This window comes from Zychaea mexicana, assembly GCF_025766255.1.
Source record: "Zychaea mexicana strain RSA 1403 chromosome Unknown BDB00scaffold_22, whole genome shotgun sequence".
NCBI lineage: Eukaryota > Fungi > Mucoromycota > Mucoromycetes > Mucorales > Lichtheimiaceae > Zychaea > Zychaea mexicana.
Window position 1 is genome coordinate 181,006 of NW_026516685.1, and position 23,032 is coordinate 204,037.

The 23,032-nt window shown below is 45.3% G+C and overlaps 5 protein-coding genes across 5 annotated transcripts; 4 read left to right on the forward strand and 1 right to left on the reverse strand.

The window, feature by feature from the left end:
• Positions 1 to 870: 870 nt before the first annotated feature.
• On the forward strand, positions 871 to 7,524 carry BDB00DRAFT_760462 (Sec63 Brl domain-containing protein; the record flags this gene model as incomplete). The annotated part of the gene is made up of 2 exons (XM_053119211.1): positions 871 to 1,680; positions 1,765 to 7,524. The coding sequence occupies 2 exons, from the start codon at positions 871 to 873 to the stop codon at positions 7,522 to 7,524; spliced, it is 6,570 nt and encodes a 2,189-aa protein (XP_052981448.1).
• Positions 7,525 to 7,993: 469 nt separating this feature from the next.
• BDB00DRAFT_815026 (Dihydropteroate synthase-like protein) lies at positions 7,994 to 10,479 on the forward strand. Its single transcript, XM_053122876.1, has one exon. The coding sequence runs from the start codon at positions 8,008 to 8,010 to the stop codon at positions 10,261 to 10,263; it is 2,256 nt and encodes a 751-aa protein (XP_052981449.1). The 5' UTR covers positions 7,994 to 8,007; the 3' UTR covers positions 10,264 to 10,479.
• Positions 10,480 to 10,638: 159 nt separating this feature from the next.
• BDB00DRAFT_882509 (lysozyme-like domain-containing protein) lies at positions 10,639 to 11,673 on the reverse strand (the record flags this gene model as incomplete). The annotated part of the gene is made up of 5 exons (XM_053128154.1): positions 10,639 to 10,804; positions 10,874 to 11,027; positions 11,092 to 11,398; positions 11,470 to 11,527; positions 11,618 to 11,673. The coding sequence occupies 5 exons, from the start codon at positions 11,671 to 11,673 to the stop codon at positions 10,639 to 10,641; spliced, it is 741 nt and encodes a 246-aa protein (XP_052981450.1).
• Positions 11,674 to 13,366: 1,693 nt separating this feature from the next.
• Positions 13,367 to 20,719, forward strand: BDB00DRAFT_256465 (uncharacterized protein). Its single transcript, XM_053116678.1, has 16 exons — positions 13,367 to 13,713; positions 13,864 to 13,930; positions 14,005 to 14,129; positions 14,276 to 14,410; positions 14,522 to 14,672; positions 14,751 to 14,944; positions 15,027 to 15,167; positions 15,243 to 15,619; positions 15,705 to 16,564; positions 16,666 to 16,838; positions 16,922 to 19,286; positions 19,359 to 19,434; positions 19,510 to 19,904; positions 19,999 to 20,122; positions 20,262 to 20,353; positions 20,432 to 20,719. The coding sequence occupies exons 1-16, from the start codon at positions 13,630 to 13,632 to the stop codon at positions 20,617 to 20,619; spliced, it is 5,547 nt and encodes a 1,848-aa protein (XP_052981451.1). The 5' UTR covers positions 13,367 to 13,629; the 3' UTR covers positions 20,620 to 20,719.
• Positions 20,720 to 20,828: 109 nt separating this feature from the next.
• Positions 20,829 to 22,034, forward strand: BDB00DRAFT_870642 (uncharacterized protein; the record flags this gene model as incomplete). The annotated part of the gene is made up of 1 exon (XM_053126731.1): positions 20,829 to 22,034. The coding sequence occupies one exon, from the start codon at positions 20,829 to 20,831 to the stop codon at positions 22,032 to 22,034; it is 1,206 nt and encodes a 401-aa protein (XP_052981452.1).
• Between the last annotated feature and the right edge of the window lie 998 nt (positions 22,035 to 23,032).

Sequence of the window (23,032 nt, forward strand, 5' to 3'; positions counted from 1 at the left end):
ACACGAAATGAAACTTAGTTGGAAACCAGAAAAAAACGAGAGTGTATGTGTAGAGCGGACTTCATTCGTCTCTGTCCCTTTTGTGCAACGAACCAATTTGGGATGGAAATGGTGTTTTATCTAACGATATCGCTCATCAGGATTGCTTGTCACGGATCAGTCAGTTTAACTGAATGAATAACTAGATATAGCTGTAGCTTATTTGTTGATTCACCTTACTAGGATGTTCTTTGCTGATTGGTTCAGTAGCAGTTGAGGTCGTAGTATTAGAGCTGTGATCTGAATGCGCTCCACCAGGGTGTATGATACTATTTACTACGCCAAGTGAGCGATGCTATTATCCTTCAATGAAGCTTTTATTAGTCGAATATCGAATTGGGTGATAAAATGAGGTGTCGATAGTGGCAGTACCGTTGTGGCCTTGAATAGTACATGGTTTATCATATATGAATCTAATATTCTAATATCAAACATACAAATATCTTCGATGTTATAAGTTACATTGGCTAATGTCTTATGCGATGATGTAATAACAGCGTGCTCAAAGACTATACTGCTAGGTAACTTACCAATCACTTAAGCAGAGGAAGTTGACAGCTATTATCCAATCGGTTGTTGATAAGCCACTGTGCTCCGACGGCCAACGAATCTGAGCGGGTCTAAAATGATCATGGAGGCGGGCCACGCATGCTGCTTTTGCTTCGCCACGGTTTTCTACATTCTCCCTTGTGTTCTTTTCATTTTCTATAACAACCCTTTTTAACCCGTCGAATCAAGAAAACCGTCTGCCGAATAAAATAACACCAACAACTGACAATAACATAAGCAATAAGACGACGACGGAATACGGTAGAATAAAGAACACACATCATGGCTGAAAACATTGCAAAGGCCAACCAGTACCAATATGCAGCCAATTCCAGCCTCGTGCTGCAAGCCGATCGCAGTGGGTTGCCACGTCGGGATCAAGAGCCAACCGGCGAGCCCGAAACCTTGTGGGGCAAGATCGATCCCAAAGGCTTTGGCTCCAGGGCTGAAAGGGAGGCGCCCAAAGACATTGAAGAAAAGAAAAAGAAGGCAGCCGAACGATCTGAGGAATTAACCGAAAAGCGACGACGGAAAAAAGAAGAAAGCGCCATCAGCAAAGCGTACGGCTACTCATCCGTTTTGTCGGCTACCGATGATTGGGAAGGTCTCAATTATCGTCCTCGCACCAAAGAAACGCGTGAAGCATACGAACACATTCTGTCTTTTGTCTACAATCACCTGGGTGACCAGGCACGAGACATTATCCGAAGTGCCGCTGATGATGTTCTCGAAACGCTCAAGACCGACACGCTGAAAGATTTTGACAAGAAACGAGAGATCGAGTCTGTCATTGGCAGCGTGGAATCCGACAAATTTGCACAACTGGTTAATCTGTCAAAAAAGATTACGGATTACAACAGCGAGGGCGATGACATGGACGTCGACGAGAATGGCGAACGTATTGGCGCCATTGACGATGAAGTTGGTGTCGCTGTCGTGTTTGATGAGGATGAGGACGAAGAAGAAGAGGATGACCAGTTTGAGGTGAAAGAGGACGAGGACGAAGAAGAAGCACAAGCCGCAGCAGCACACGCACAACAAGAACAAGCCGCAACAGAAGCAGCATCGTTCGGCACCGGTGCAAAGCGATATGTTGACGACGAAGAGGGGCCATCGGAAGACGAAGAGACAGGATTCAAAACTGTACTTCCTGGTGGTGAAAGCGGGCGCAAAAAGAAGCGAGGCACAGCAGGAGAAAAGTCGGATGGTGTAAAGCCTCACGACATTGATGCGTTCTGGCTGCAACGACAAATTGCCACTCAATACCCTGATCCTCACACAGCACAGGAGAAGACCGTCCAGGCGTTTGACATTTTGGGATCAGAATCGGTGAACATGCGCGACTGCGAAAACGAGCTCATGGGTTTGTTTGACTATGACAAGTTTGATCTGGTGCGTATCCTTGTCAAGAACCGCGAGCTCATTTACTGGTGTACACGACTTGCCAGAGTCACCGGCGACGAAAAGACAGCACTGGAGGCCGAGATGCAGCAAAAGAACCTTGATTGGATTCTGCGTGATCTAAGCGGTGATCGTGAACGACGAGGCGAAGCATTGGAGCGAAAGGGTGTCGTCGAGAGTGCAATGGAGATTGACGAGAACGAACCACAACAAGGTCGCAGCCGCGGCCAGGTGCCCACCACCACCACACTGGCGCCAGGTACCACTGTTGCACCACGGCAAATGCTGGATCTCGATGATATTGCTTTTGAGCAGGGCTCTCACTTGATGTCTAACAAGAAGGTGAAGCTCCCCGATGGTTCGTTCAAGCGTTCTAAGAAGGGCTACGAAGAGATCCATGTGCCAGCACCAAAACCACAAGCATTTGCTTCAAACGAAAAGCTCAAGCCCATCAACCAATTGCCGAAATGGGCACAAACTGCATTTCCAGGCGCAACAAGCCTCAACCGTGTCCAGAGCAGAGTATATCCATCTGCATTTGAGAGCGATGAAAACCTCCTTTTGTGTGCTCCCACCGGTGCAGGCAAGACCAACGTAGCCATGTTGACGATTCTGCGCGCCATGGACAACTTCCGCGACCCCGAAACTGGACATATTGACGTCGACTCATTCAAGATTGTGTACATTGCGCCCATGAAAGCTTTGGTGCAAGAAATGGTGGGCAATTTCTCAAGCCGCTTGGAGCCCTATGGCATCAACGTGGCAGAATTGACGGGTGATCGACAACTCACCAAGCAACAAATTGCCGAGACCCAAATCATTGTGACGACGCCAGAAAAGTGGGATATCATTACGCGCAAGGCTACCGACCGCAGCTACACCAGCCTTGTCCGCTTGATCATCATTGATGAAATTCACTTGCTCCACGACGAAAGAGGTCCTGTGCTGGAAAGCATCGTGTCGCGTACCATCCGAAACATGGAACAGACTCAAGAGCTCGTTCGCCTGGTGGGTTTGTCAGCTACACTGCCGAATTATGTGGATGTTGCTGCATTCTTGCGTGTTGATCCAAAGAAGGGTCTGCACTACTTTGATAGCACTTTCCGTCCATGCCCGCTTCGCCAGCAATTTATTGGCGTCACGGAAAAGAAGGCCATCAAGCGCTTCCAGGTCATGAACGAGGTTTGCTACCAAAAGGTAGTTGAGCAGATTGAGAATCGGGAAGAGAACCAGGTCTTGGTGTTTGTGCACTCGCGCAAGGAAACGGCAAAGACAGCAAAGTCGTTGCGCGACATGGCATTGGAGAACGATACGATCACCCGGTTCCTCAAGGACGATTCGGCAAGCAGAGAAATTTTGCAATCAGAAGCAGCCGAAGTCAAGGATGCCAATCTTCAAGAGCTTCTTCCCTACGGTTTCGCCATCCATCATGCTGGTATGACGCGTGCCGACCGTACGCTCGTGGAAGAATTGTTTGCTGATGGCCACATCAAGGTGCTTTGCTCGACAGCAACGCTGGCTTGGGGCGTCAACTTGCCAGCACACGCCGTCATCATCAAGGGTACGCAAATCTATTCGCCAGAAAAGGGCCGCTGGGTGGAGTTGTCGCCACAAGACGTGCTACAGATGTTGGGTCGTGCTGGTCGTCCACAGTTCGATACATATGGTGAGGGTATCATCATCACAGCGCACACAGAACTGCAGTATTATCTGTCATTGCTGAACACCCAATTGCCGATTGAATCACAGTTTATTGGCAAGTTGGCCGACAACCTCAACGCAGAAATTGTGCTGGGAACCATCCGCAACCGAGACGAGGCAGTGCAATGGCTTGGCTACACGTACTTGTACGTGCGCATGCTGCGAAATCCGTCGCTCTACAGCGTATCACACGATGACATTGACAACGATCCGTACTTGGAGCAGAAGCGTGTTGACTTGGTGCATTCGGCAGCATCTATCCTTGACAAATGCAACCTGATTAAATACGACAAGAAGTCTGGCCGTTTCCAGGTGACCGAACTCGGCCGTATTGCATCGCACTACTATGTCACACACCATTCCATGTCGACATACAACCAGCATTTGCGACCCATGATGAGCCACATTGAGCTGTTCCGTGTATTTGCTCTGTCGGATGAATTTAAATATATTCCTGTGCGCGAAGAGGAAAAGATGGAATTGGCGAAGCTGTTGGAGCGTGTGCCTATCCCGGTCAAGGAAAGCTTGGAGGAGCCCACAGCCAAAATCAACGTGCTGTTGCAAGCATACATCTCACAACTCAAGTTGGATGGCTTTGCACTGGTGTCTGATATGGTCTATGTCACTCAAAGTGCTGGACGTATTCTGCGGTCGATCTTTGAAATCTGTCTCAAGCGTGGTTGGGCTCAATTGACAAGAAAGGCACTCGATCTGTGTAAGATGGTGGAAAAGCGTGCGTGGTTGTCAATGTCGCCGTTGCGTCAGTTCAAGCAGATTCCGGCTGATTTGATCCGCCGTCTGGAGCGCAAGGAGTTCCCATGGGAAAGATACTTTGATCTGGATCCACAAGAATTGGGCGAGTTGGTATCAAACCCCAAGGCTGGCAAGACGCTGCACAAGTTCATCCATCAGTTCCCCAAGTTGGATTTGCAGGCGCGTGTGCAGCCAGTGACGCGCTCGTTACTGAAGGTGGAATTGACTATCACTCCCGATTTCCAGTGGGACGAAAAGGTGCACGGCATGGCTGAGGCGTTTTGGATCTTGGTCGAGGATGTTGACGGCGAACATATCTTGTATCACGACTACTTTGTGCTCAAGCAACGCTATGCGGAAGAGGAGCATCTGGTGACGTTCACGGTGCCGTTGTTCGAGCCATTGCCACCCAACTACTTTGTAACTGTTGTGTCCGATCGATGGCTGCATTCGATCAACAAACTGCCGGTGTCGTTCAAGCATCTGATTCTTCCAGAGAAGTACCCTCCTCACACCGAGTTGCACGATTTACAGCCTTTGCCAGTATCAGCGCTGCGTAACATTGAATACGAGTCGGTGTACAACGGATGGATTTCACAGTTCAATCCCATCCAGACGCAAGTTTTCAACACACTGTACACTACGGACGACAATGTGTTCATTGGCGCACCTACAGGCAGTGGCAAGACAGTATGTGCCGAGTTTGCACTGATGCGTCTGTGGAGCAAGGAAGAAGAAGGATCGCGATGTGTATATGTGGCGCCATACCAAGAGATTGTCAACGAACGCGTGGCACAATGGCAAAAGAAGTTTGGCAACGTGGGTGGCGGCAAGGAAGTTGTTGCATTGACTGGCGAAACGAGCGCGGATCTCAAATTGCTGGAACGTGGTGATGTGATCTGCTGCACACCAACACAGTGGGATGTGATTTCCCGACGATGGAAGCAACGCAAGAACGTACAGAACGTCAGCCTGTTCGTTGCTGACGAGATGCATGTTATTGGCGATGAAGAAGTGGGTCCAACATACGAAGCGATTGTTTCGCGTATGCGATATATCGCCTCGCAGACACAGCGACCGATCCGCGTTGTGGCTCTCAGCACCTCGGTAGCCAACGCTCGCGACTTGGGCGAGTGGTTAGGAGCAACATCACACTCTGTATTCAACTTCCATCCGTCCGTACGACCGGTGCCGCTCGAGATTCACATCCAGAGCTACAATATCCCACACTTTGCATCGCTGATGATGGCTATGGCTAAGCCAACTTACTTGGCAATCACCACGCATTCGGCTGAAAAGCCTGCCATCGTGTTTGTGCCGTCGCGCAAGCAGTGTCGGTTGACAGCGTTCGATATCATTACATACTGTGTCGGTGATGACCAAGCAACACGCTTTTTGAAGTGCAAGGAAGAGGAAATTGAGCCATTGTTGGAGCGTGTTCAAGACAAGAACTTGGTGGAAGCTCTTCGACACGGAATTGGCTACTATCACGAAGCATTGACCAAGCAAGACAAGCGAGTTGTGGAGCAGTTGTACGAGTCGGGCGCTATTCAGGTGATTGTTGCATCGCGCGATACCTGCTGGGGCATTCCAATGAACTCGCATATGGTGGTGGTGATGGGCACACAACACTTTGAAGGCAAGGAGCATCGATATGTCGACTACTCCATGAAGGATGTATTGCAAATGATGGGACGGGCATGTCGACCGCGCGATGACGACACTGGCAAGTGTGTCTTGATGTGCCAAGCCAACAAGAAGGAATACTACAAGAAGTTTTTGTTCGAGGCTGTTCCGATTGAATCGCATTTGGATCAAGCACTGCATGATCAATTTAATGCCGAAATTGTGACCAAGACCATTGAAAACAAGCAAGAAGCAGTCGATATTCTTACATGGACGCTGATGTACCGTCGCATGGCACACAACCCCAACTACTATGGTTTGTCTGGCACAACTCACCGTCACCTGTCAGATCATTTGTCAGAACTTGTCGAAAATACACTCAACGACTTGCAAGAGACCAAGTGTATCACGATCGAAGATGAGATGGACGTCAGCCCGCTCAACCTCGGTATGATCGCTGCTTACTACAACATCAACTATACCACCGTCGACATGTTTAGCGTCAGCTTGAAGAACACAACCAAGATCAAGGGCTTGTTGGAAATCGTTGCCTCGGCTACCGAGTTTGACAACATTCCGATCCGACACCATGAAGACGGCATTTTACAACGCATCTATGGACGACTTCCATCCAAACTGGCACAACCCAAATTCAACACACCAAGAATCAAGACAAATATCCTGCTTCAGGCACACTTTTCTCGCCTGCAGCTGCCCCCAGATCTCCAATCTGACCAGTCGCTCATTTTGAGCCGGTTGATTCCGCTTATCCAAGCGTGCGTTGATGTCATCTCTTCAAATGGTTGGTTATCCCCAGCCCTGGCGTCTATGGAACTGGCGCAAATGTGTGTACAGGCCATGTGGGATCGTGATTCGCCACTGAAGCAGGTGCCCTACTTTACAAGCGATGTGATCAAGCGATGTGAGGAGAACGAGGTCGAGTCCGTGTTCGATATCATGGAAATGGAGGACGATGTACGAAACGACGTGTTGCGCATGGATGGCCGCAAGCTGCGCGAAGTAGCCAACTTTGTCAACCGATATCCTAATGTTGAAGTCGGTTTCGATATCGCTGATCCAGACTCGGTTGCCGCTGGCGGTGTCGTAAACGTCAAGTTCCAATTGGAACGCGAGCATGACGACGAGGACGAACAAGAACTTGGCCCTGTAATTGCACCCTACTTCCCACAAAAGAAGGATGAAGGCTGGTGGATCGTCATTGGCGACACCGCAACAAAGACCTTGCTGGCCATCAAGCGTGTTACCCTTGCACACAAGTTGACGGTCAAGCTGGACTTCATTGCACCCAAGGCTGGCAAGCATACGCTCAAGGTTTACTTGATGTCGGATAGTTACAACGGATGCGATCAAGAATTAGATATGGATCTAAATGTTGCTGAGGGTGAAAGCAGCGATGAGGACAGCGATGAAGATATGGACGAAAATGAAGAGTAGACTTTTTATTATTTTTCCCTTCTTTATTTTCTTTCTTTTGTTTGTAATAAAAACTTTTTATAGTTGTTCTTTTTGTCGCATGAATCTATCGCGGAATGATAACGGTATAACTGTTTGCTTGTATTTAATGATTATGTTGTGCTCGAAAGTTGTTGTTCTTGGTATATCCACTGCCACGGTGAGCTTAGATTTACGGAGCCATAGTGATAAACATGATGCGCTGTTCAACATGTTCACCTTGACCACTTGCTAAACTGCGGATATTTGTAATCTTTCCAATCGTACCGCCTGTAAGTCTAGCGTTCTCCAAGGTCCCAAAGTGAGCCTAATATTTGTCGTGAATAGCTCTTCTTTAAGAGCTTAGCTGTTATTGTTGTTTGCCTACCAGACCTAAAGTAATTGACATGTCGCACAAGCATCAGGTGCTGTGTAGCCAAAACAAAAATTTTTCCCTTTACCCTAGCTTTTTCTCAACTACACATCATGGAGAGAGATGAACCGCGACATTTGGACAAGATTCTCATCAAGAATCTGGTTCTTAAGAACGTAACTGGTGTCGACTCGTGGCAACGCTTAAAGTCACAGCCTGTGGTGATCAATGTGTGGCTCTATACGGACATTACTGCTGCTGGCAATTCAGATCACGTTACAAGCTCGATCCACTATGGCCATGTTACCAAAGCCATTTCCAAGCTGACTGAAACCGGCACCTTCAAGTCGATAGAAGAATTAGGTCATGCGATTCTGCGTCTCTGCTGTGTCGATTTCGATGCCGTACGAACAATGGTCAAGGTCGAACAACCCAAGGCGCTTTTGCATGCTGCAGCAGCTGGTGTCCAACTATCGCGCACCAAACAAGACTTTGAAGGCATCACTGATAAGCAGCAACAAACCACGGGCGATGCATCTGGTTTGGGCAAGGATGATATTGTCTTTGTCAAGGACTTGCGGCTCTCGACAATCATTGGTGTGAACCCATGGGAACGCGAGGAAAAGCAAGTAGTGGTTGTTAATCTGACCGTGTACCCATCCAAACTGTTGGCCGACGAGTCGAGCAAGTCGCACCATATGCGTACTATGGTACGTACTTTGACACGATATATTGAGTCGTCCGGGTACAAGACTGTTGAAGCATTTGCCGTTGCTCTTGCGCGTATCGCCATTGAAAAATGCCATGTCAACAAGATTCGCGTGCGACTGGAAAAACCCAGCGCTATTTTGTTTGCCGATGCATCCGGTATTGAAGTGACCCGCGATCGCACATGGTTGAACCAGGTTTTGGAACAAGAGAGAAAGGCCAACCGCGTGTTTGCTCATCACCAACAAAGCGACGCTGTCGGCAAAGAAGTACCCGCAACCTATACGCAAATCGCCTATATTGCGCTTGGCAGCAACGTTGGCGACCGCGTGAAAAACCTGTACACTGCGTTGGACATGCTCGAGAGTGATTGTAGTTCTGTAGTCTTGGATACGAGTTTCTTGTACGAAACACCGCCCATGTACTACATCGAGCAACCTGCTTTCTTAAACGCTGTGTGCAAGATTGCTACCTGCTTGGAGCCCCAGCAGTTGCTGGAACGACTAAAGCACGTCGAATCAGCACTTGGTCGCGAGGCCAGTTTCCGCAATGCACCTCGACCTGTCGATCTCGATATCCTGTTTTACAATGATCTTGTCATGGAAACCGATACATTGACGATCCCACACATCGGTATCCAGGAGCGTGAGTTTGTTCTCTGGCCCTTGTGCGACATTGCTAAGGATATGGAGCATCCGAAATTGTACAAGACGTGCGGCCAGCTTTTGTCGCAATTGCTCAAGGTCTCTGCCGAAACCGACAGTGGCCCACAGCAGATTGATAAAGTGATTCCTATCCAGCAGAACCAGTCGTGGAAGTGGAAAACCAAGACGTACATTATGGGTATTCTCAATACGACGCCAGACAGTTTCTCGGATGGCGGCAGCTATGTGGATGTGGACAAGGCCGTGGCAGCTGCTGAACGCATGAAAGAAGAAGGCGCAGATATCATTGATGTCGGTGGCATGTCGACACGTCCAGGTGCAGACGACCAGTTTCCCGAAGAAGAAGAAATCAGTCGTGTGGTGCCAGTGATCAAGAAACTGCGCGAGCGTGGATTCGATCTGCCCATTTCAATCGATACCTTCCGTGCTTCTGTGGCTGAAGCTGCTGTTAAAGCTGGCGCTACACTCATCAACGATATCAGCGGTGGTGCACGCGATCCCAATATGCTGTCAGTCATGGCCAAGACCAAGGTACCCGTGTGCTTGATGCACATGCGTGGTGACGCCAAGACCATGATGTCCCAGGACAATGTAAAATACGAAAACGATGATGTGGTGGAAGATGTTACTCGTCAGCTCCATACGCTTGTCCAAAACGCATTGGCAGCCGGTGTGTATCGGTGGAACCTCATCATTGATCCAGGTTTGGGCTTCGCAAAGACTGCTAAACACGACATTGAAATTTTGCGTCGCTTGGGTGATATGGTACAAGGCACCGACTCTGTGTTGGATGGCTTCCCTTCGTTGATGGGCCCGAGTCGCAAGAAGTTTATTGGCAACTTGACTGGTGTCCAAGAAGCCGACAAGCGTTCTTTCGGCACTGCGGGTGCAGTTGCGGCTAGCATTGCGGGCGGCGCGAATATTCTTCGTGTGCATGACGTTCGTCCCATGTGGGAAGTTACCCAAGTTTGCGATTCCATCTGGAGACGAAACTAAAGTATCTCTTCTATCTCTCTGGTGTACATTTCTTACTCTTTCTTATCAGTTTCACTTACTGCTCTTCTTTTCTCATTCAATTGTTTGATATTTTCTTGTTCTCTCGCATGTATATAATTTTCAACAATTTGTACAAATTTAAAACTTGTTCATCACTGCTTCTTTTTATTCCACTAATGGTTCAACAGCGTCAATTTATATTAAAACAAAAACACAAACCATTGCATAAACTTTGTTATACGTAGTCTGTCATTTGTATGTTTTATTAGTAATCTCATGAATTGACGCTAAGTTATCTACTTCTATTATACTACAAACACCTTTTTCGTCAAAGCTTATTTCTTGCATATGCATATATGCTACAGACCGGTTTTTTCAAAGACATCGCCTTATATCCTTTCCATCTGCCTCATCTCCTGCGACGACCTGACCAAAGTGGGGCAGTGCCAGCGGGGCTTGTAGATCACGATTTCCATCAAAGTTATCAACCAGTGTTTGAAGATCCCATGTACGTACAGCACTTGCTGGCCATACGTTATCACTGTTAAACAGAGAAACTAGTGAATATAGATACACAATGAGGTCACTATAATCTTCTATGTACACTTACGGATAGCAGCACTGCAATTGTCGTCGGGTCGTCAAGAACCGCGTAAGATAGCCCTGCTCCGTTTCGTTTTCACCACGAGCGCCCGTCAATTCCAAAATACGAACCAAATTGATACGTGGTTCTACGAATTGGTATCCGTGCTGGATAATTGTATCTGCATAGAAGCTCATAAGCAAACTGCCGCTGTTGTTTCTGTAGCGAATTTTGTGGCCTCTTACCATAGAAAATAAGCTGGCCCAAAGCGCTAGTGACACCAGCACCGGCTGCAAATCTTGCACTTGGTATTAAATAGTTGTTCAAAGTCCATTGCCTTTGAAACGACGCAAACTTTTGATCATCGCTACATGCTTCTGCTTTCCAGGAATCACAGAAGGAATCAAGTCCAGCAGTGCTTGCACGTTGCGTGATATCGCATGAGTTTAATTGACTGATTTCACTTAGCCGGCTCAAGTGAGAAACCAGCTGGTTTTCAGGTTTGATTTCAGAGAACTCGCGTATCAGCTGGTCGGCATCGTTTGTTCCGGTCTTGATATGCATTGTTTTACAGTAGTTCAGTACATACACCTTTCTTATACACTGGCATCTTTTCTACTTACAGTGAATCCAACATATCCGCATGTGAACCCGCGCATGTCTCCAATATCTTGACATGCTCTATAGAAACGATTAGTATGTGCCATCATCCAACAGTATTCTGATACACTTATTCCTACTATTTGTTAAAAATTATAGTGAGATGCTTACGCATATCCGAATACTTTATCGCCGTTTTCGAACACATTCGTGACCAGGCTTGCCATGCGCATTACTTTTGGATCTATCCATGTAATCTCCGGAAGTCCGCTCAAGTCATAAAAGGTATTCATGTCCTTGTCCATATCAAAGCAAAGCATATTTGTTGCAACTCCTAAAGTCGAGCCATCAAAATTGAACTTGGAACAAGTTTGTTCGGTGATAGCGAACTCATTTTGACAGCCATCAAATGCAAACACTACTGATGTATTCGTCGCCACGAGTATAATCGATAGCAGTAATACTATTAAAGTTGCTGACTGCTCTTGGCTATTGTTGTGTCGTTTAGTGTTTGACATGTACAGTATTAGTATGTATGATTGTAATACTACAGAAGATAGAAGAAGGAGAAAAAACAAAGCTCATGTCTGTAGTAAGGAGGCATTTTCTCTTTAGCATACCGTTGTTTCCGTTTTGTTTGTTTGTTTGTTTCTTCTCCTGCTTAATTTACAATAGGAAGTGACCCGTGAATTCGGAAAAGTTAGCGAGGAACATCATGTTTGTTGACAACTGTATCGTCAGTGCAAATTACTTGCCAGTTGGCATGAAAATCAGAGCGAATCTGAACATCTGGATTGCGCTACTTGTTCTGACACCTGTATCATTCCAATTAGAAAAAATTGTAAAGAGAAGGCTATCTCTATATACAAAGAAGCAAGTGTTTTTAAATGAAAAAAATTATGGGAAATATTATATCCATATTATTCTATGTTGCGCATTTTTGCCGTTCAGTTGGGATATCAATACCTGAAAGCATGTAGTAGCAGGTACATCATGCTATAACTAAAATCTACATATCTAAACGACGTTTGCTAAAGGTATGAATGCGGATAAAGTATCAGCAAGCCGCATGTCGCAGCGTTATTGAGTAATATGATATGTTGCGTTCCAGTCAATATCGCAGAGTCGCAAACAAAACGATTGTCTATATTAAAGCTTAAAGAAGCATTAAAATCAATGATTCTCACCTGACCAATTTATAACATGAAAGCGAGACAAAGCAATCAACGCTAAGACTGATATACAAGAAACAGTTGAATTATATGTATAGCAGCTCGTGGGCTCAAAGTAGTACTGTAATAACAAATTATTCGAAATCCAAATGAAATATTTTCCAGGTTTGTCCGTAACGACACTAAATTTTGTAAGCAAGCTACGGTGCAATTTCACTAGGCCAACTACTTATAAGAGATCAAATCAGGAAGACTAGCCAAGATATTTGAAATCTGTTGCTACCGAGATTTGGCTTTAAGAGTTACAAACTAGCTATTATGGCCCAAAAAGTGACCCTATCGGCACTGAATAATATGTAAAAGATGGAGTAAATAACCAAATAATCATGGCTGTAGGATTATGTACCAAATGTCGATTAACGCTTGGTGATGAATATATCAAGATATACCCACAAAGTTCAACAAACAAGAATAAGCATGATCGTCGAATTGGCCATCTTTACGTGGCGATTGGACCATACTATTTCTGGAACTAGTTATCCTTTCGTGTTGCAGGTAAGATTTGTACGTAAAAAACAGCGTTACATGGTGCTTGATAAGATGTGATTGATTGGAAAATTACAAAGGTTCCAAGATAGAAAGGTGTCGGTCATGCCATAGCCTCGCTTTACGATGGTACTATGCTTGCACAAACCGGAGTTACAAATGGCTTTCTGCCACGAAATTCAAGCTTGCTATCGGTTCGTAACTTTGCCTAAAAGGTACACTTTTACTCTTTCAACTCTCATCGCGCGTTTTTCTGGATTCCACTGTTCTCCTTTCTTCTTTTTGTCTCATCAAGGTTTCGACATTGACAAAATAGCCGGTTTTGGTTGGACTCTGGAAGTGTCGTAGCTTCACTATATCTGATCTTGCGCGACGTACTTCTTACCAAACGAAAAACGAACGAGTGTGTTGTTCATCTCCCCTTCTTCCTTCCCGCTCAGTTAACGACAACAACCCGTCAACATTATGAGCGGCTTAACAGCATTCCTACAAACCGAACTTTTATCATTATCCAGTGAAGCTCGAAGAAAACACCCTGAAATAAAAGAAGTAAAAGTCCTTTTCATTTTCTCTTTCACCCTCTCTCTTTGGCTTCCACCAATTGGTGTTTGACACCATTTTCGTATTACCCAACCACCACACACACACGACTTGAAACAATCAGCCTAAACTAAACTTTTATATGTAAAATTTATGCAGGCTGCCGAAAGACTTAGTGCTATCCTACGAAGCTTTAAAGAACGTCCTGGTTACAATATCGCTAATGGTAATATACATCCATAATACAAATAGCTTTGCTGTTCTATTATTAATAACCACATAACCACATATTTAATCTAGAATTATCAAAGTCGGAAGATGCATTGCGGCCGTTTGTGCTGGCCTGTGAGACAAAACAGGTGAAATTGGTTACTATTGCGATTGGGTGCATACAGAAGCTGATATCATTTCATGCCATACCAGAGGTAATAAAAATGTGAAAGGTAGTCAGAAGGGAAAGGAGGTATACTACAATAGGGGTTAGATGGTGCTAGTAAGTTGCTGTGGTCACGGGTTAGTATGGAAAGAGAGTAAATCTCATTCCTTATTCTTGCGTACCTGTTTATGTTAGACTTCTGTTAGGACTATACTGCGCAAATTGACGGATATCAGCGTCCATGGCGTCGAAATACAGTTAAAAATACTACAAACGGCCCTTCCGTTATTAACCAACTATCGCAGTGTACATGATGATATCTTAGCAGAGGTATGGATTATAAATCGAAAAGATAGACATAATATTGACATGTCATGTTAAAACTATACGGGAAAGTATGCTGATTCACTTTCATCATGGGTGGTACTATGGTGTGAATAGGCATTACTGATTTGCTTTCGTCTTCAAGACTCCAAAATCGTGGTTGTCAACAACACGGCTGCAGCGACGTTACGACAACTGGTGATTTTTGTTTTCGATAAAGTGACACGTGAAAATGCACAGGCAGCGACGGATGATGAACCAAAGCATGGTACATATTCCGTTTGATGAGTGAGAGAAAGGAAGACAAAGAGGAGGAGCTTATGGATATGGCGATCACATATTTTAGAGGTTCAGCTCAGCTCGGGTGATTCCATCTTCTTACGTCCGTGCGCCAAAGACGCCTACTATCTGTTCCAAGATCTATGTCTGCTGACAAACAACGAGCCACCAGAATTTCTTCGCCTCAACCATCTTTCAAAAACGTTTGGTTTGGAATTGGTGGAAAGCGTTCTGACGAATCATTATACTCTATTCCGTGAGGTAAATGAGGAAAATGGGTGTGTATATGTATATGCGTCTGCATAAATGTACGAGTATAATCTAAACAAACAAACTCCTGTAGCACAAAGAATTGAGCTCGCTGCTGCGTGAACGCGTATGCCCGTTTATAATCAAGAGTTTTTCGGAAAAACATGAGTTTCCACAAACGATGCGGGTGACGCGGGTTGTGTACATACTAATTAAGCAGTTCAGTGAAATTTTGGCAAGTAGATTGCTAAAAAGAATAATACATATTGGCTTAGTTTGGATATAGATTACTAACAATAAGCACGTGTAGGTGACAGAATGTGAGATATTCTTATCCATGTTTGTCAAAATCCTTGAACCCGAAAATCCACATTGGCAGCGCGTTTTGGCAATAGAGATATTTCGGGGCGTGTGCGGGGACTCGCTCTTGCTTTGTTCAATCTATAAATGGTACGATCATCAAGGCAGCTCCACGAATGTATTTCGCGATATGATTACTGCGTTTGGGCGATTAGCTACAGAACGGCCACAGTTAATAGGCGCAACCCAGGGTGGTAGAGATAGTATCGACCACAGTTCTGGTACCAGCAGTTATACATTGCATGGTTCAAGCAGTACCACATTCACAGCCAATGAAGCCAACAGCCCGTGCCTAAGTGCTGCCGGATCCACTATGCGGATACAATGGTTTGTGCAATATTCCTAAGTGTATTTCTTTGCTACTCTCTTCTAGAGATGTTTTACTCACGTGAAGTATGGTCACAATCTCTAGCATTGACCAACTAGACAAAGCAGATCCTCCTACTATTCCTGAAAGATACATATTCTATCTCGCCGCGGTATGTCTAAATTCTATCGCAGACGGTTTGGCTGGCTTTGCACTTCCTCGATTTGCAACAGGCAGTGTACGAAGTCTCAGCAGCTCAACCATCAAATCAGTCGCCAGCGAACGCCAGCAGCAAAAACAACAACGAGGCAACACCCCGGACACAGCACAAGCGAATGCCGAAAATACAAAGCGAGACTTAGCGCTCATAACAGACATGGCCAATGTTGCTTGGCCTGGTCTTTTAGCAGCCATGTCATTCTATCTTTCGGCCAACCTTGACGAGGAGTTGTTTCAAAGCACCATGCGATCATACCAAAATTTTACCAATGTGTGTGGTGTTTTAGACCTTGTCGTACCACGAGATGCATTCCTGACCAACCTGTGCAAAAACGCCATCCCAGCAACACCCGTCTTGTCCTCGGGTTTATTTTCCAACAAAAATACGGGCAGTTCGACTAGCGTGGCAACCGTCTCCACAGCCGCAACCATGGCGATTGCCTATTCAGATTTACCAGTCCAGCAGCAACAACTACTCGCGAATATTGTGCTGAGCGACAAGAATCTGTATAGCTTACGTGTTTTGCTGAATATTGCCATGTTTTTGGGTGGCGTACTGGGCTCATCATGGTATCTTATCCTGGAAACATTACAACAAGCCGATTTCCTGCTATTTAATCGACCAACACCAAAGGGAACAGCGCCAGGGGCAAGAGAACCTGGCCCACCTAGTGTACGCCGAACATTATCGGGCACGACAACCTCAGCTTCGACGATCGCTACACAAGCCAGTGTTGCTGCTTCAAGTAAGTTTCTTTCTCATAAAAAAAGAAAGGTGAAAGTCACAAAATCAAATATTGATTTATACCGGCAGGCCAACCAAATGCAAGCCAGCTCATGGATGCAGATCATATTGCTATTATTCATGGGTCGCTGAACCGCCTTTTCGAGAATAGCCGATTCCTTGATGATAACGCATTCAATGCATTTACTATTGCATTGTGTCGACTTAGCTCAGAAGCAAGCGGCTTACCGTCTCAAGAAGATGAGTCGTTACCTTCAAGCAAATCATCCCGAGCGGTAATTACCACCATCATCGATACGAGATATGCATTGCTTATCGTACAGTCCGTATCTAACGTAACTTGTTTCTTTCATTACAGAAAATTTTCAACAAGACCTCATTTGCAATAGAAAAACTGCGATACATATCAACACTGGATATGGGTCGCCTCATCAATCCAGATCGAGATTCTGGTACCTGGTACTTGATCACGTCGCACCTGATCGCCACTGCAAACTACCCTGGTACACCAGGCACTATTCGTACGCAATGCTGCGAATCGACTGCTGACATTGTTATCACCGCCATGGACTTCAGTCTATCCGAACACAAAGAACCGGACGAAAACCTACAAATCCGGTTGTTGACAGCATTGAATCAGTGTATCAACTTTACACCACCCAAAGGAGACTCGCCCGTTTTCAACAGTGACGGTGTCAAAGCATTCACTGAAGTCCAACGAACGGGTCTCGAAACGCTCAACAAACTGCTGCAAACATCGGGTCATTCGTTTACATGCGGCTGGGGTCTCATTTTTGAAATGATAAAGCATGTGACAACGTCGTCGAGTTCAGGCCAACATTCAGCTGACTACGATGATAATGAGAGCAACGCTGAAGATGATTCACGGACAGAACGTACGAGTATCGATACGACAGCATCTTCTTTACGAACTGCTACCAATTACAGCACACCTGCCACAAATACCACCGCATCTAATGCTAAGCAACATCCAAGTGGTCTGATCAAGGTCGCATTTGCCAGTCTGCAACTCATTTGTACCGACTTCTTATCTCTCCTATCGCCTGATTGTCTACGTCAATGCATTGCTACCTTGGGAGCCTTCGGTATGCAGAGTGAAGATGTCAATATCAGTCTTACAGCAATTGGATTATTATGGAATCTGTCCGACTTTATCCAAACCAAACGACTCGGTCCAGCAAAAAAGACGGCTGAAGACGGTATTGGTGGTCATAATGTCGACGACACGCCTATTGAAAAACATTGGCTCAATATCGATCAACCTCTTAGCACGGAAAGCGAAAATACGACATTAAGCATTTTGTGGATGCTGTTGCTACTCCAGCTATCTCACGTTTGCACGGACGGACGTCCTGAAGTACGCAATGGAGCGAATCAGACGCTTTTCCGAACAATCATGATGAACGGCAGTGTGTTGAATCAGCATCTATGGAGCGCATGCATTTGGGAAGTTCTGTTCCCGTTACTCGATGCGATCAAAATGTCGTCAATCCGAGCAGTACGTATAATGCAAGCACGGGCCAACAAGTCACCGACACCGTCGACCAAAGATGATCGCGATGCATCCGGTTTCATGCTTCATCATTCACGTGACACAGCAGATAAACAATGGGACGAAACCAAGGTGCTTGTCCTGACCGGTCTTTCGGGCATCTTCCGCGACTTTCTCGGTAAACTCTACGCATTACCCAAGTTTGAGCATGCATGGTCACTCTTACTTGCTCACTTGGAAGATTCCTGTCTACGGTCGAGTCAGGAGGTCTCACTGGCAAGCATCAAGAGCTTTCAAACCATCGTATCCCGACAGCCTGAGGAGACGGCAGGACAACCATCAGGACAAGCGATCGCGTCACTCTGGCGCAGCGCATGGCAATCATGGCTTGTCATTGGTGAAAGCATAGTTGCGGAGGAAGAGGGCAACGACAATGACAACAATGTAGAAAGTGGAGAGGAAGATCAAGAATATAGAGGAGCAGCAGCGAGATCGACAAGGAACAAGCAGCTGGATCCTGAGCTTTATTCACTGACCTTGTCACTATCGTCCTCGAGTATGGCGCCTATTTCCAATGACTTTTCGCAAGATATGCTGACAGCTTATGTCAACATGTTCACGGATCTGTACAAGGTGATTGCTCCGACGTTTAACCTGAGCGATGCTGAGAATTTGCTGAGCGTGCTCAAGAATGTACTTGTCTACTCGACAAGCCAACAATATCGACCAGACATCGACCATCTGTCTCCACTACAAGAGGCTGCACTGAATGTAATACAGGTACTAGACATGGATAAACCAGGAATACCCCCGCTTGTATTACGCGACTTGTCAGAATACATGACCTTGGCATTCCTGGGTCCACAAGATGACAATAGCAACATTTTCAGCAGCAACAAAAACAAATCAAACACAACAATGTCGCCTCAACAGCGTCGTTACTCAACTGTTACATATATCGCACTAAACAAGCACACCAGCAAAATGGTTGTTGATATGTTCCACACGCATGTGGACAACCTTTCTTTGTACTCGAAGGGGGTTTTTGAACGTATCATTGGCGCGTTCGGCCTCCCAATGAAGCTCAAGTATGATTGTCCGCCGTCTTATAAACATGGCGATGACAAGACGCCGTTATGGAAACTTGCAACAACTGGACTACTTGACGTTTTACGGTTAGGATTGGAAAAATTACACAGTTTTGGCGAAGGTAAACATCAAAGAAAACAATCTGTTATGGATGATTTAAATTTGGGTAAAAATCTAACTGCTAGATAATTAGAGGTTCCTTTGGACCGGTTCATTGGCGTGTGGCGAACATTAATTGACATTTTCCATGGCAGTTTATTATCACCAAGGTAATCATCAGTCATTTTCCTGTCTATGGAAGAAAACTCCTGTCGCTAATAATTTCTGTATGTAAATATGTATAGTACACCCCCGTCGAGCATGACAATTGAAGAACTAGACGTCGACGAACATTTCGACATATCGGTACTTAGCGTTATTCAGAACGATATAGTGATATATCTCGGTGAACCGCGTGTGCCTGACGAGTTGATTGAAAAGCTGGTTGATATTGTCCATCAAAGCTCGCGACTGTACTACGTTGATGAAAGTACCTCACATCGACGAAATACTGAAAGCGAAGAAGAACTTGCGACCAAAGAACTTGCCATCGAAGAAGAAAGTGGATCAGGAGGTGGAGGGTATGAGCGTTCTGGCGATATCGTTGGCACCACGGGCACCATTGTACCCGTCATGAAAGAATCGTTTGCTTATGCAGCGCTAAAGACACTTTTCATATTATGCTCTGCTGAGAAACAAAGTAAGAACGAAAGAGAGGGAAGACCCCACACTAAACAAATTTCTGATATATTTACAGTAAGAGAAACTAACTTTTTTTGATCTGTGTTGTTTAGATCATTTGGAAGTACGGAAACGGATTGCTCGTGCAGCGATACCAATTCTGCTAGAACGCTGTGAGACCATCTTGCGAAATTATACTGCCGATGAGCCACTGTTAGGTCGATGCCCGTTTCCAAGGTACTTGATGGGGTGAGGAGCTAGCTCTGCAAGACCTTGCCTTACTTTTTAATGATGCAGGGTTTGCCCTTATTATTATTTTGTTATGGCACAGCTTTCTCTAGTCAATATGTACTGACTGTTATGTCAATACATGTAGAGTTCGGAAAGAAGAAATGCTTTTCTTTTTGCGACAATCGCTTGACCTTAAGCTTCAAAGTGACATTCTAGCATGGAAGGAAGAAGATAAGGGTAAGTGTCCCTTCTTACTATAGATGAGTGTACATGTGTTTTTATGTACGGCCCATGCTAACATTGATCCAATGATAGGCACTGCAAGACAGCTACCCTTGTCTGGTCCAAGGGGGCACTTGTTTTACTTATATCCAACGTTATGTAGGATGATCACATGCGATGATCCCACCGTAGTCAGTTTAATACGCGACTGCTTGCAAATTGCTGGCTCCGAGATAGGGCTTGGCTTCTCCTCCATGGCACAGTCTGCTGTTTCATCCTAAATAGTAGATTACTATTAGTAATATTATAATCACACACATCACACACACATAAAGTACCTTGTATGTAAAAAGACCTAACATAAAAAGCTACACGTACCTTTTGCTTATTGTTCTTCGCTATTTCAATTGGGTTGTTTGCCCTTTTTGGGATAAGGCACTGCGCTTTCCGTGCATTTCTTTTTTAATCTTTTCCCTCCACTATGCGTATTATGCCTCCAAGTCAAGATATTACTGCCGACTCGTTCAGATTTAAAAAGCCCATTCAAAGCACAGGCCGACGAAAGGCGAAAGCACCAACACGAGTGCGCAAAAGAAGACAGCCCTTGTTATCACAAACGAATCCCCTCGTCAATAGTAACCCTAATTGCAATCGATCGTCGTCGTTAATAGCGGATCTACATAGCCTTGTGGAATCTGATCAAGATCCGATATCATCGGCTGATTGTGTCAGTGTACTAGAAGGCGTAATTATGGTGATTGACAAACAGCTGTGGGAGGCCCAACGTCTTGAGCAGCAAGCGGCGGCCATGGGTGCAGAAGTTTCGCCGAATATGAACAAGACAGTGACCCACGTTGTACACTCGCCTGTGACGACGGTCGCTACAAAAGCAGCAGGCAGGATGCACACTCATCATCAGCAACAACCACGGCTGGTTGCGCAAGCACTGAATTCTGGTGCACGTTTGGTGTCGCCACTGTGGGTCGAGGATTGTTATAAACAAAAGAAACGGCTCCCTGAATCTTATTATCCCTTTGATGCCGATCCAAGCCAGCAAACGCCACGGCTATCTCTTGAAGAGAACGGGGATCAAACAGAAGAAAATCCGTTTCACGTTGATGCTACAGTGTATGCCGTGTCGTCCGATAGTGAAGAAGAGGAAGGCCGTATCGATAACCAGAACGATACTGATGATGATGGTGGTGGTTACGAAAACGAAGAGGAAGATGTGAATGGCAGTGTACATCGGCAGCAGCAATTGCCATGTGAATCACTACGGCAACAACAACGTCGCTCACCAGTAACAGATAATGAAGATAACGCAGATGAAGACGAAGAGGTGCTTCTACGACGAAGGCAAAAACGAACAGCCGCGATATCCAAGATTTTACAAGCAGTCAGGGAAAACAAGGAAAGACAACAACAACAACAGCAGCTGCAGCAGCAGCAACAGAAGCAGGAAAATGTGCCATCATCGCTGCCAACGGATGAACTCGAAGTCGGCTACCTGGGATCCGAGGAAAAGCATAATGTGTGGTATGGCGAACAATCCTTCTACAACCATGACTCTTCCTCTTCAACAAAAGCCGCAGCAGTAGCTGCTGCTGCTTCTGAATCAAGCGCTAGTCGACGGCGAGAATCGCATGTTCGTCGCAGTACTTCATCACCACAAGATTTTAAAAGAAAGAAACGTTAAATAGCAACCTCAATAATCACCAATATATCATATTTATAAAAGAAAGAAGCAGAGAAGCCAAAAAAAAAAGCGATGGTTATATGGTCGGAAGACCAAATTAGAAAGCTTTTAAAAATCCAGCAAACTCGCGCGCCCAATTTTTCTAAGTGCCTCTCACCTTTCTACTCTTAATTATCCAATAAGTCGAACTTATTGTCCTTCTTTTTTTACTCAGCGTAGTAATATATATTCGATCAAGTCTTCCTCTTTTTCTCCTGCTATCCAGGTAAAGTTGCTATTTCTTATTGTATGCTATCTATGCTGCTTTTTTCTCTCTTTTGTGCTATTGTGCGGTGTATTGAGGGTGTGGGCGTGTGACGGGACATGGCGAGTGTGCAGGATTCTTCTTCTCCATTATGCCCAAGGCGATGTTTCCGACAGAGTAGAAGAGAGAGAGAGGAGGATATTTCTGAGGTGAGAGAGAGAAAGAGAAAAGGAGGGAGAGGTGTACGATGACAATTACATTAGAATTACTTTGAACCTTACGATCAGCTTGTATGAAATAGAAACCTGCAGCTGCTTCTATCATATTACTGTAGGTTTATTGAAAAGTGTAGTTAGTGGGGGGGTTTTTTGGTCGTGTGTGTGCGTTTTACTTTGTTTTGGTAAGACGTCGGGTTCTGCGACAGATTGGGATACGTTTCTCTTGCCTTGTTTTGTTATCCTTACAACTTACTCGTCTATATATCATCATTAATAGAGACAAAAACACAAACAGCAGATCACTGTCTATACATTATACGTAAAGCAAAGATTTAGAAGAGAGAGAGAGATAAAACACATCCTACATCTCTTTACACTCTGCTCTAAGAAGAAGTAAAAGCCTACCAAGAAAGAAAAAGCGAGAAAATCTATACCACGGGCGCAACACCAAAAGAAGCAACCGAGGATATAACATTAAAAAAAAACTTCCTAAGAGATAACGCTAGGCAGCACTATCTGGCTAAACGTCCGTCTTC